The following is a 12908-nucleotide window of genomic DNA, read 5'->3' as shown; positions in this document are numbered from 1 at the left end:
AATTACAACAAGGTCCCTTGACATTGTGATACAGTAAACACTTCCACCCTTCTTCTGGTTTACTTTATATTTTCTGTAACATCAGAACCTCACAGACAGCATACTCTTTCAGAGACTCCAACTTGGAGGAAAGCACAAAGAACTGCAGAAGTTCCTAAAAACCCAGTCATCTCACTACCAAATGCCAAACACTGAAATAAAATGATCAATTATGGGACACTTGAAACTGGTTTTCAAAAGTTGCCTTTGGTCCCATAGTAGCATTAATGTTAGCTTTGATTTCCACCAGGCAGTGAATTTTTAAAAGGGCTCTCGTTCCTCTTCTCAATACTAGCATTCACCGTAGAGATGAGCTGAGGCCCAGAGGGAACGTCACAGCAAGCTGCACTACGAACATGGCTTAAAGGTAGCAGTGACTGAGCTTACGGCCTAATATTAAGTCCAAATCCCTCCCTTATTGGATGCGTCACCTCGGGCAAATTAGTTTCTTTCTGTAGGTTAGTTATAGTTTCCCCATCTGTAAAACGAGAATAATAATCTCAAAGAATAGCTGGGAGAACTAAATGCATTAAAATGGGAAGAACTTAAAGAGTGCCTGGCCCACTGTAATTTGCTCTATAAATCTTCATTGTTGTTATTATTATTATTTCTATTAATTATAACTCTGTTTCACTTATAAGAATGACATATTTAATGATTGATTTCTCCTTGTTTTTGACTTGCTTGGAATTCTCCCAATAACTTACATTTGACATAATGATGGACCTAGGGAAAAAAAGAACTTTATTCTCAATGGTCATTAAAGTTTGAAAAGATAACACATGTACTAAGTTGTTCCTGTTTACCGACCTGAAAATAAAATTTTACAGTATCATTATGTTTAAGACAACAAACCTTAACTTTCTGGTATTGTTGGTTCAGATTCTCCTCAGTGGTTCCAACTGGCCCATCAACATCAGTTTCCAACAGGTTACCATTAACTTCATCCTCTTCTCCAATCACCGACTTGCCATCACCTTCTTGAAAATGAGTCCCATTCTGTTCAATCACCTGTTTCTGTTTTATCCCCACCCTTTGTGAGTCTTTGTCAACATCTGACAACCAGTCCAAGAGGTTTTCTATTTTGGTTTTGCTCTCTTCCAACTGCTTCTCAGCGGCAACCTGGGGTGAGGGGGAGTTCACAATGGGTATTCTGAACATGGGCCAAGGCATTAGTTTTAAGACATGCTAAAGGTAAATATTTAGATAATTTACAGTTAGAGTGGGGATACTAAAAACTGATACAAACTGAAAACTGAGCACACTGAAGTGAAACCTTAAAGGAACTGGAAATTACTTTTAAGTTTCCGCTGGTTTAAAAGTATATTCCTTAATTTTAACTATAGTAATTAATGAGTCCCTACATATTTCACAAGTAGAAAGTCTTATAATCCCACTTAAATGTTCTGTTGTTTTGTGTGTTTTTTTAAGTTAAGCAAAGCCAATTCTTCAAACTTACTGCAGTATTTGGCCAATTACAAACCTGGAAACCCCAAATTCTAGTCCCAGGTACTAAATGATGATTGCTTACCACTACCTGATATCACTTAATAAATCAAAAAACTGTTACACTAATCATTTTCAACAAAAGCAACAGTGTACCCATTATTTGAATAAGGACCTTTTCAGTTTCTTCCTTGATTGCTGTCGTCACGACTTTATCCAGCTCCTTCTTCGACTGTTCTGCCTTTAAATTAAGCTGTTCACACTTTATCTTAGCTTCATTAAGTTTCTGTTCAATCAAAGCCTTATCTTCTTGTGACAGCTTTTCATCATTCTCTTTTAAGAAGTTCTCTGTGTTTTTCACTATTTCTGACAAAGCCTGTGCACTTCCTTGCATATCTTTCTGTAATTCCTTATAATACAAAAAGAAAACAAATCTTATTAAATTATTACCTATTTAATTTATCCTGAGTTGTAATTCTAAAAGAGGAAGTGAGCAGAAAAGGAGAATCTAGCATGTATAGACTGAAAAAGCATATTCAATATGTTAACTTGAGTTGGTTTATTTAAGTCACAATATTTAATATAATTTGAAAGCACTAAAGAAAGGTATGAGATTTTCATGTTTAACAAAGAGATGTGGTTTGTAAAACATTGAAAACAATAAAGTACTCAGTATACAATTTATATAAATTGGCACATACCAGATATTTTCACATTATGTAAACTCATTTGCAAAGCTTTTAAATACCTGGCCATGTTATTTATTCCATTTCTAAACATTTACGTTTTAATATGTATCTACTGCTCAGGATAAATACAAATAGGTCTCCAAGTTATGAGCTAAGGTGTGCCTAAGATAATTTCTATACTAAGATAATCTCTTCTTCTAAACACTACAGCTCTACAATATATAATGTTTACTCCTTTGCCTTGGCTGTTAGGAAGTTCAAAATTAAGAAATCTCCTTAGCAGTTATACCTTTCCTCTGTCTAGATTTCTCTTGTGTAATTTTTCCTCTTCTTTTCCTCCTTTACTTTGCATTTCCGTTCTCTGTATTGCACTGTATTTGAGCTTTCATATTAGTTATCCACCCTTTTATTTTAAGCTTTCTCAAATTTTTCCGAGAAGTATTTAAATTGAAAGAGATACTACTTGTTGAACCACTACTATGTGACATTAACTGTGCTAGTCACTTAACACACGATATTTACGTAACTCATACAATAACATAGCAATGGAATTTTGACCGATGCAGAAACTGAAGCACAAAAAGATTAAATTATAAAGTTAACATGTAGAGTCTGGAATTTGGACCAAGAGCTAACTAGTTAAGATGAGAATATTATTTCTTCTGACATCAAAATAAAGATATCTTTATCTGCCACTAGTGTTTGTTCCTTCAATGAAAAGGGACAAACTGCAAAGAAAGACAGAAAGGAATAAACAAGAGAAAGAATCCAAACTGAGGGCTATTTCACCTGATTTGCAAGTGAGTAGGTTGGTCTTAAAGGACCCAAGTTTTAACTCATCACATAAGGTATTTCCACTATCGCACCTCCTTTATATCTCTACCACTCACTATATTACCAAAAACTAGTCAAGAAAATTACTTGGCTTGCTTGAGGTTGGAAATGGAACTCTCAGTATAAAGTTTATAGCTCAGGAAAAGCTAAAAATGATCCTACTTTTCAGTCATTTTAAATAACAGTACCATTTCCAAATAACAGTAACCAAACTTAACATCAACATTGACCTGCTGATGCAAAGCCAAATTCTACCTCTTGCTTGGACTGGTACTTCTTTAATTCGACTGTGCCATCTCCAATCACGAAGGTTTCCTGGTGACCAATCAGGTGGTTTTCAGTTTGCGTAAGGAGATCGCATATCCCTTGCAGTTTCTCTTTGTACTCCTGCTGACGTTCTGCCACAATCTAAAAAGGAGCAAAACCAGAGCGTCTTAAATGGTGGTCATAAACTCACTATTGTGATAGCTCCTTATTAGAACACATTTTGCAAGTTTCCTCTAAATAAGCTTTTCTAAGTATGCTGTAAACATGATAGCAGTGGGGTACAAACTGAGCCAGGTGACACAGAAAGTAAGAGCATGTCCCATGTACAAGGAAAGAGATCATGTTTGGATGAAACTGCTCAACAGAATACTGGCCATGCACATGTGTGAGTGATGGAACTTCGGACCCACAGGAAGAAACATTCCATTTTCTTAAGCTCTTGAAACCTGCGACACACACAATTAATTCTGTAAAAGGATATCAAAACAGAAGTTAGTCGTGATTGTCTGTTAATATATTTGATATGTGCACATAGGTTATCATGCTAGAAACAATGCCTGGGTGCTTCGAGAAATAATAAAAAGGACACTGCATGCAATATTTTTACTGAATCACTATGTCTAATTCCATTCCCACCCCTTTGTTCATTATCGATTATTACTGGATGCAGCACTCTAATTCATTAAATATTTCTAAGAGATTTATTTCATATCAATTACTTGCATCTTTTATTTTCCTATTATACAGAGGATGTCAAAAAATGTATACACATTTCCAGAAAGGAAAAAACTGTATTAATTGTAATACTCAATATATACCAATAACAAAAGATGAACACAAGTCATGTTTGACTTCTGCAATTACAAGAAGTGCTCAAAGTGGTTACCAGCAGCGTCTAGACACTTCTGATTATGGCGAACTACTGCTTGAGCATAGGTAATATCTCTTAAAATTTGTATACATTTCTTTTGGCACCGCTGGTATATATATACACATACTACTAGTTAATTCGTCTTATAGCCATAGGTCATATTTATAAGGAGCTTAACATATGCTGGGCAAGGTACTGTTTTATATTCTTTTTTTTTTTAATCAATGCTTACAATACTACCAGGTAAGCACTATTTCCAATTTATTATTTCCAATTTACCAATGAGAAAACTGGTTAAGTGATTGGCCCTCAGTCACACAATAAATGAATGGAGCAGCTGGGATGTAAACACAGGCAGTCTAGCTCCAGAGCGCCTGGGGTTCTGAACTGCTGGGCCACACTGCCTCCTAGAGGAGAAAGATGGCCTCAACTTTCTTTACTCACGTTCATCCATCCATCCATCCACCCCTTGACATTTCTGAGTGCATCCATATAGCCTACTCCTAGGGAAAGAGTGCAAACTCTCACCTGAAAACAGTAGTTTTAGGGAGTCATGAAAATTAAAATCAATGAATTTTTGTATAAAATAATATTATGCTATATTGTAGAATCTCTACATTTTATATATATATATATATATATATATATATATATATATATATATATATATATATATATATCCTGTCCATTAACTGCCTTTCCAGAAAAACTTTCCTATCATGCCATAATCCCTGGGTGTCTACATTACATGTTTCACACTGAAGAACTGAAAACAAAGAATTCCAACTCCACAAAGAAAGGCAAACCTTCTGATCACCAAGATCTTGTTCTAGCTGTAACTGAGTCTCTAAATGTTCCACCTGGGTAGTAACGGATTCCTGTACATCAAGAAAACACTTCTGAGTTGTATTTAAGAGCCTCAGCAGTTGTTTGCTCTGGTTGGGAGACAGATCTTGTGCATATTCAGAAATGAAGAACTGCACATCAAAGGCAGTGGTCTCCAACTGCATTTTGTTATGTCCAAGGTCTTTTATCACATTCTGTGAAGAAAGCAGTACAAGTGACCAACAGGGAATTAAGCCATAATATAAAGTATACATGAACGATAATATTCAGTTCTTAAAATACGTTTCACATATCAGGGATTCAAGGTTTTATTGATATTCTTTTACTTTTCAATTAGTCGAAAATCTGCTTATCGTCTAGTAATCAACTATAGATGAAATTATTTAAATACTGAATTAATTAATATTATATAAAAAGATAACCCCTCCAAGAATATTTTACCCTTGCCTGCCACATCACACTAAAATGTAACGCTGACAAAAGGTAAAGATCCAACTTATGTCCATTTAGCACAATGACGAGAAGTATCAACATTAAAATATTGCTTGCTAACATGTACAGTATCCATGTAATTGTGTAGCACATAAATAAGACCAGGGAAAATTTGAAACATGACTTAAATGGGCCAGAATTTCAGTTTTTTGACTCACAAGCCAGGAGCCTAACCATCATTCATGATGCATGCTGTTCAAATTAAAAACTTGGGAGAAAAAAGGGCACGACAAAAATGACTAATATATAAATACAACTCAGAGTATGATGTATTTATGCTATTATGGATTTGACTTATATATAAATACACAAATACAAATCGCAACATATCAGTGGTAGTAAGAGTTTGATATAGCAGTTGGGATAGCATCAAAATGACATCCATAAAGTCGTGATTATTTTATAGTTGCGTCAATTACGAACCAACATCATGCAGAGACAAAGAAAGGAAATAATAGTTTATAGCTTTGGCAAAGTCGTAGTTTTTCTAAACATTTGTTATACTAAATCCACAAGTTTTTAAATTTGCTTTGTCTGACTTATTTTGATACTTGCCTTGAGTAACTCCAAACTTTTCTTTATACATTCGGTATCTCGAACATTCACAGTCTCCATATCCTTCACAGATTTGCTCTTCTCTGATATCCAATGTGAGAACGACTTAAGTTTGTGCAGAAATTCTTCATGGGAAACTGCTAGTTTTGACTAGAAAACAAAATTGTGTATCCATTTCTGTCTGTCCCCAAATTTCAAATTCCTACAAATGGTGATTCTGTTTGAAAGGCTCAACCCTCTGAAAATAAAATACTTCATCTTAGGACTAAATTTTTAAATAATCAAATTTTCTTCAAAACTCCTATTTGACTCAGTGTGGAATATTTTGATGCCTACCATTTCACAGTCAATTGCGAGCATGATTTGTTTCATTCTTTCTGAAGACACGTTGCTGAGGAAAGAGAAGGCATTCTGTAAACTGTGGTGGCTTATACTTAATTTCTCAAGATGTCCTCTGGGGAAGTCACGGGGAAGAGACTTTAAAAACTCTTCGGCCAACTTCATGTCTTTTCTTAAAATAACAGCAATTGGCGCCAATCCCAATTCAAATGTCTGCAAAAAATATATATCCCCCAACTATTTAGTGAGACACACAAATATAATTAATATTCAAAACATAAAAGTGCTCTGCTTATTTTTCCAAATTAACATTAGCTGACTACCATCCCTAACAGGCAGCAGACAATTCTTACCTCTAACTGTTTCAGCTGCTTTTTCAAAGCTTCCAGATTGTTATCTAGAGATTCTTGGTTGTCTAAGGGGGGTTTCATATCTTGAAGCAAAGCCAAATATTCGTGCATTTTGGATGTGTGCTGTAGACACTGCTGTAACTCATTGGAAAACTAAACACAAATTAGGATATTTTAATTCAATAGTCTTTATGCAGGTTTTTAAAGCAAATACAATGTATGGGATTATTCCCCAATGTCTCAAACAGCTACTCCCATATAAAATGTAAAGTCAACTTACTTGTTCCATTGAGTTATTTCCAGAAGTCATTTCTTTTGACCCTGAAATACACTCCAAATGGTTTTGGAAATCATTGCATTGCTCCTCCAACTTCTCATCTTTTGGCAAGGCTGATGCACCATCAGTCGAGTTTTCTGGTCCAATTTCTTTTATAGTTTGTAAGTTAAGGGGACCATGGTTTCCTTCTTTGCTTTTAGGATCATCAAGAATGTGTGGTTTTTCATCTACCATCTCAGAAGTAGTAGATAGTTTTGGATTCAGTTCTCCAACCTGTTCTGCTTTCTCTGAATATCCATCGGCAAGCAGCTTGTAGAAAATATTTTCAAGTTGCAGTGGAAGTACTTCAGATTTAATACCTCTTTTCTCTAGATCATACTCCGTCTGAGTTAATTCTTTCATCAATTCAAATGCTCCTATAACTTTAGGGTTATAGTGATTTTGCTGAAGTATATCAAGGAGAAGCTCAGACTTAAGATTTGCAATACACAATGGATCATCTCTAATCTCTGCTCTTAGTTCTGGTGAGTTATTCACAGGAGAAATTCCAGTACAGTCACTGATCTTTGAGTCACTGGGCACACTGGATGCTTCATTCACCAGCTGTGATGTGCTAACCCTTTTCATTAAGCTTTGAATTAAAATTTTAGTGTCTGCACAGGCTGAAGTTTCTCCCACCTCTTGAGGATTCGTATGACCTTCTTTCAATCTACTGTTTAAGATGTCCTTTACATCCTCAACAAATACTTGAGATAATTCTGGTATCGGAACCTCCTTTTCTTGGAATCCTGGAGACGAGGCTTGTTCTTTTAGTGATTGTTGCTCAGTTATTTCTTTGTTTTTGTTAATTTCTAAGAATGAGTAGTCAGTCCTTAATGAGTTATCATTTCTTATTCCATTTGCACAGAGTCCAGAGTGCACAATATCAGTATTTTCCCCAAGGGCTTCCATATTTCGAAGTGGTAAGACTGAAAGGGTGCTTTCATTTCTTTCTGGTGTGAACTGAGGAATTTCCATTCCTCCTTCTGAGACACCTTTAGTACAAAGGTCATTCCGTTGAACCATCTCATTTACAGGTGAGCCTTCTTGGGTAACCGTTGCCTTCTCTTCGGCATTATCAACTCCTAATTCTAACTGTTCTTTCACGGGATGGAACGCTACTAAAGTAGAGCTTGGGATATCTTCATTTGGTTTCAGGACATCTTTTGCTGTTATATTTTTTGCACAATGTTTTAAACAAGTAAAGAGATCGAGCTTTTTCTCGGGTCCATCGATGAATAAATCTTTCTCAGTACCTGTATTCCCTTCAGACAATGTAATGTCTGAAGTAATGTCATGGATCACTTTGGAAACTGATAAGTCAAATATTTCTTCAAGATTTTCAAATTGAACAGGATTTTTGCTAACCATTGTTTGTAGATTCTTTGGTTCATCTTTAAGAGTTACAGTTGCTTTTTTAAGACTTCCTTTCTGATTATGTTCTTCATTGTTTGTGATTTGTGGAAACTGACTATTAACTAAATCAAGACTCTCCCTTATACTTTCACTAGGCAAAAGTTTGAGACATTTATTATCTCCTACTAGACCTTCTATAAGTCCCTCTCTTTCACTTGACCACATTTTATGAATTGATGTTTCATCTTCTACTAATATATTGCTTTTGTCATCTCTCTTTTTAATTAGATCTCTTCCATTTCCTTGATGATCTTTATCAGTTACCATGGATGATAAATGGCTTTCCTCAGCAGGTTTTCCTATTAAATCAGGCTCAGAACAAATGATTTTATCAAGAGATAAGTCGACTTGATGCATGACATTCTCAAAATATTCCTCACCTTTCCCCAAGTCAGTAGATTCTGGCCCTTGAATAAATTTAACTTTTATGTTCATTAGATCACTGTCTAATTGAGAAGTTGCATTGTTAGTAGTATTATGTGAAATATCTACAGCGCCAAAGGTGTGTTCTGATTTGGTGTCTTTACTGATAGGCAGCAATGTATCTTTAAGGGCCATCTCATGATTCAACAGATTTTCTTTGCTTTTTCTAACAACCTCAGTTGTATATTCCAGAAGATTGTTTCTTTCAGTAACTAAGCTACTTTTACTACTTGATTCTAGCTGTAAAACATTTATATTTTGCTGCTTTTCTAAAGAACTATAATTTTGCTTTTTATCCAGCTGAATTATTTTATTAATACTTTGATTTCCATAGCTGGTTTCCATTTCATCCATTGTGGTGGCACACAGCTGGATAGCCTTACCAGCAGCCTCATCTTGGCATATGGGCTTTTCATTCTCATGTCCTACTCCTTCCTTATCATCATCGTCATCTCCACCATCATCGTCCTGATCATTACTGTCATATATATAATCCCCATAACTTTCTTCATTTTGCAGAGACTCATTTAGATCAGTATCAGAGTTTAATTCTTGTCCAGTTACATACTCTTCTCTTCTCTCTCTCCAACAGCCATTGTCATCAAATTTTAAGGATGCACTGAAGCTCTCTTTTCTTCCTACAATTTCATCATCAGTCCACGAGTCAGACTCATCACTCTCAAAGTTATTTGCACTTTCCTTTTCTGATACGGTTTCCAGCAACTGTTCACTGACCTTGTACGAGTCAACTGAATTTAAATGTGTTCTTTCATGAGGACCTAATTCAGCTTTCTCAATAGTTGTGAGAAAATCCTGAGGAGTCTGTGCTTTTCCCCTCACACTTAAATTATCAAGCAGTCCCTCCTGAGTCACTAGAGAATTTTCCTTCCCTTTTGGAGCATCATAGAAAACATCACCAGGAGAAGCAGCCCCGTCATTTTCCTCTTGCAGAGCATCATAGTCCTCAGGTTGCAGGCAATCCTGATCATCACCTTCAAGAAGCAGAGAATCATGGTCATCATCTTCAAACAAGGGAGTATCGTAAAAATCATCATCGCTATTAGTATCTGTGTCTATGTCACTCTGCTGATCATCCAGTAGTGACGTTTCATAGTCATCAGCCCTAACAATTTCTTCAAGCAATGGTGTGCCACAAACACGAGATGCATTGGCATTATCAATATCATCCCTTAGAGCTGTGGCATACGAGTGTTCTTCGGACTCGTTTTGCTTGTCTTCGGGTTTCTGCTGGGAAGCAGCATTCATTTTCTCATCTTCACAGTAAGTATCTGAAATATATTTGTTGTTGTGATATTGTACCTGAGGATCACTGTAACCAATACTTAAAGAGTTCTGTCCAGAGGGTTCTAACTGTAAACTGATGTTAATAGCTGCAATTCCCAGAAACTGATCTTGCAATTTTTCTCCCATTTTTTGACCCAGTGACATCGTTTGGTCATTGGATGGTAAAGTAGAGGCTTCACATTTATTTCCATTGCCCTTCATAGTGTATACATCATTAAAACTTCCCTGATTATTCTTCAATTTATCATGACTTAACAAGGCACTCAACCTGGGAGAATAGTCAAAGATAGTTGAATCTTTATTTATATTATCTTCAATCTCTGTTTCATTAAAATCACACATTCTACTAGTTTTTGATTTCACAATAGAATCTGTTATCAAATCACTTGCAAAGTTTTGAATGTTTTTAGAATTACTACGTGCATCTGCATGTTCATTTGTTTCAACTTGACTTTGATTTTCACCATCTTTAGGTATGTTTTCAGAATCTTGGCGAAGCATGCTAACTTCTCCAAGTCCAGGCTGTGTTAAACATGATATAGAATTGGGAACACTCACACTGGATGAATTCTTAACTTTATGCTCTCTTGCTATTATATTTGCCAGCTCTCCTGACTGATAAAATGCACGACTAAAAACATTACTTCCCATTTCATTAAACTCTTCATCGGAGGCATGTGTTCTATCTTCAGGGATTTCTTTATGTTTAGGTCTTCTGCAATGATATGTATCAAAATCACTTGGTGAAGTTATACTTTCATCCTTTTCTTTACTTGGGGTATTATTCAGAAATACACCAGGGAGTCTTAAGACATCAGAATCTTCTTTTATGGGTGTGTCCTCATCAAATTCTGCACTACAGCCTTCCAGTAGCATACCAACAGCCTCATTCAAGTCTCCGTCATACAGCAAAAGTCTTTGTCCTGTATTTGCATCCATATAGCTATTTATCATCAAATAAGACAGGAACAATTTTTTAGTTTGTTCTGAGCTCTGAATTGCCACTGGCTCTTCTCCATCAAAATCATCCTCTTCTTGCCTGTAATCATGAACAGTAGATGGTTGGAATTTGCAAAACGAGAGCCATCTTCTGGCATTTGTACAAGCTTCTAAATCTCCCAAATCTGGCATTTTATCAGGAAGTATTATACTTTTTAAAATTGATGCTGTATTATTATCTATAATTCCTAGCTGCTGAGCAACATCCAAACCAATGACTTGAGAAGTTTCTGGAATATAGAGAGCAGCTATTTTCTGCCTACCATTCAGGATTTTGTATGCCAATTCATTTGTAATCATTTTTTGCTGCAAGGAAGAAGATGCGGGAAATATTTCACCAGAGTGAGGCCAAATGAGTCCAACGTAGCCTCGCTGAGCCTCCAGTACCAAAAGGGCACTGCTTGAAGTTATTAAATCACACTGGACTGCTTCATCTACAGTTAAACGTTTAGCAGGGTTTGAGTGGATGATTCCACCTGTTTGAACCTGATAGGTTAGAATACTGTTAGCAATATCTCTGTCAATCACCCCTTCTGCCATAGCTTCTTCAACAGTCATTCTTTGACCAGAGTTGCAATGGATCAGACCTCCAGAAAGAAGCTGTGCGCCTAATAACCTAAGCATGGTTTCCCGGTCTATGAGACCTTCATGAGCTGCCCTTAAAATGCTTAGGTTTCTTCCACATTTTAATGTTATTCTGCCTCCTTCTTGTGGTCTCACAGGTAGTAGCCGCATCCCAGTGTTTTCCTGCAAAATACTTCTTTGTATAATCTCTGTTAAGGACACCTTCTCAGAGGTACATGGATCAATAAGATCTTTACACATGTTTTGCCTTTCCAGGACTTTAGAAAATAATGCTGAGGAAACCAAGTTCTCTTGGAAAGCCTTCTGTAGGGTCAGTTGTTCTCCTGTGGCTGGAATAACTAGAAAGCCTGTAGAAAGCAGTATCTCAAGAACTCTAATGGCCATGGATTCTGATATCAGGCCTTGAGCCAGAGCATCCAGCACTGGGATTGTGGTAGATGATGCAGCAGAAATAATCTCCTTTGCTTGATTTAGTTCTTTGAGTTGGCACAGGACTTGTTCATCAATGAGGCCATGACTTTCAGCAACTTTGAGGTCAAAACATTTTCTTAATTCTGGTGAAATTAGACCAGAAATCATTAGCTGTGTCTCAAGCAACCTGATTCCCGTGTCATAGTCAATGAAGCCTCTTAAAACTGCCTGAAAGACTGAAAGGACTTCTCCAGTTGTCTGGTCAATAGTGCCTGCGATCACTTTATCCAGCTGAAAGGGAAACACAAAATTCTCAGGTCAGTCTGCGGTTTGGGGAGGGCCCAGTTTCAGGAAACTCCATGTGCATGTTTTAAATAAAGAATACACTTCAACATGAAAATCCTCTACTTACCAAAGCGTGGCAATGCTGTGAAAGTTAGGCACCTCAAATGCACAAGTGATCTATGTCAGTGATCTATTCAACAGCACAGGATGTGATAAAAGCTTTGAAAACAACATGCATCTGTGAATTGAAAACTTAATATTATGTACATTAACAAGGTTAGTGAGGACACCACAGAGTCAATGATGATAGCAAGAAAACAGAACACATACCTAGAAGGCCATCATGCTTTCTGCAACTGGGTGAGATTAGTCTACTAACATGAAAGAGTATCAAACCCCATGCTATTGATGTTTACAGCATACAGACCTCTTCAGACAAA

General features: G+C 36.4%; 1 protein-coding gene across 14 annotated transcripts in view; it reads right to left on the bottom strand.

Moving 5' to 3' along the window:
- DST (dystonin) overlaps positions 1-12908 on the bottom strand; it is a 438529-nt gene that overhangs the window by 124858 nt on the left and 300763 nt on the right. For 10 of the 14 annotated variants that reach the window (XM_081039430.1, XM_081039437.1, XM_081039438.1 and 7 more), the window contains 8 exons: positions 7009-12474; positions 6732-6881; positions 6376-6591; positions 6040-6189; positions 4953-5186; positions 3264-3416; positions 1661-1894; positions 895-1161 (listed from right to left, as the gene is read on the bottom strand). In XM_081039430.1, the coding sequence (XP_080895556.1) occupies positions 895-1161; positions 1661-1894; positions 3264-3416; positions 4953-5186; positions 6040-6189; positions 6376-6591; positions 6732-6881; positions 7009-12474 (6870 nt within the window). The remainder of the gene's footprint in view (positions 1-894; positions 1162-1660; positions 1895-3263; positions 3417-4952; positions 5187-6039; positions 6190-6375; positions 6592-6731; positions 6882-7008; positions 12475-12908) is intronic. The other 4 variants (XM_081039432.1, XM_081039433.1, XM_081039434.1 and 1 more) reach the window with 1 other exon arrangement.

The sequence above is a fragment of the Rhinolophus hipposideros genome (genome assembly GCF_964194185.1).
Source record: "Rhinolophus hipposideros genome assembly, chromosome: 3".
Lineage (NCBI taxonomy): Eukaryota > Metazoa > Chordata > Mammalia > Chiroptera > Rhinolophidae > Rhinolophus > Rhinolophus hipposideros.
This window is presented reverse-complemented; position numbering and strand designations above follow the sequence as displayed.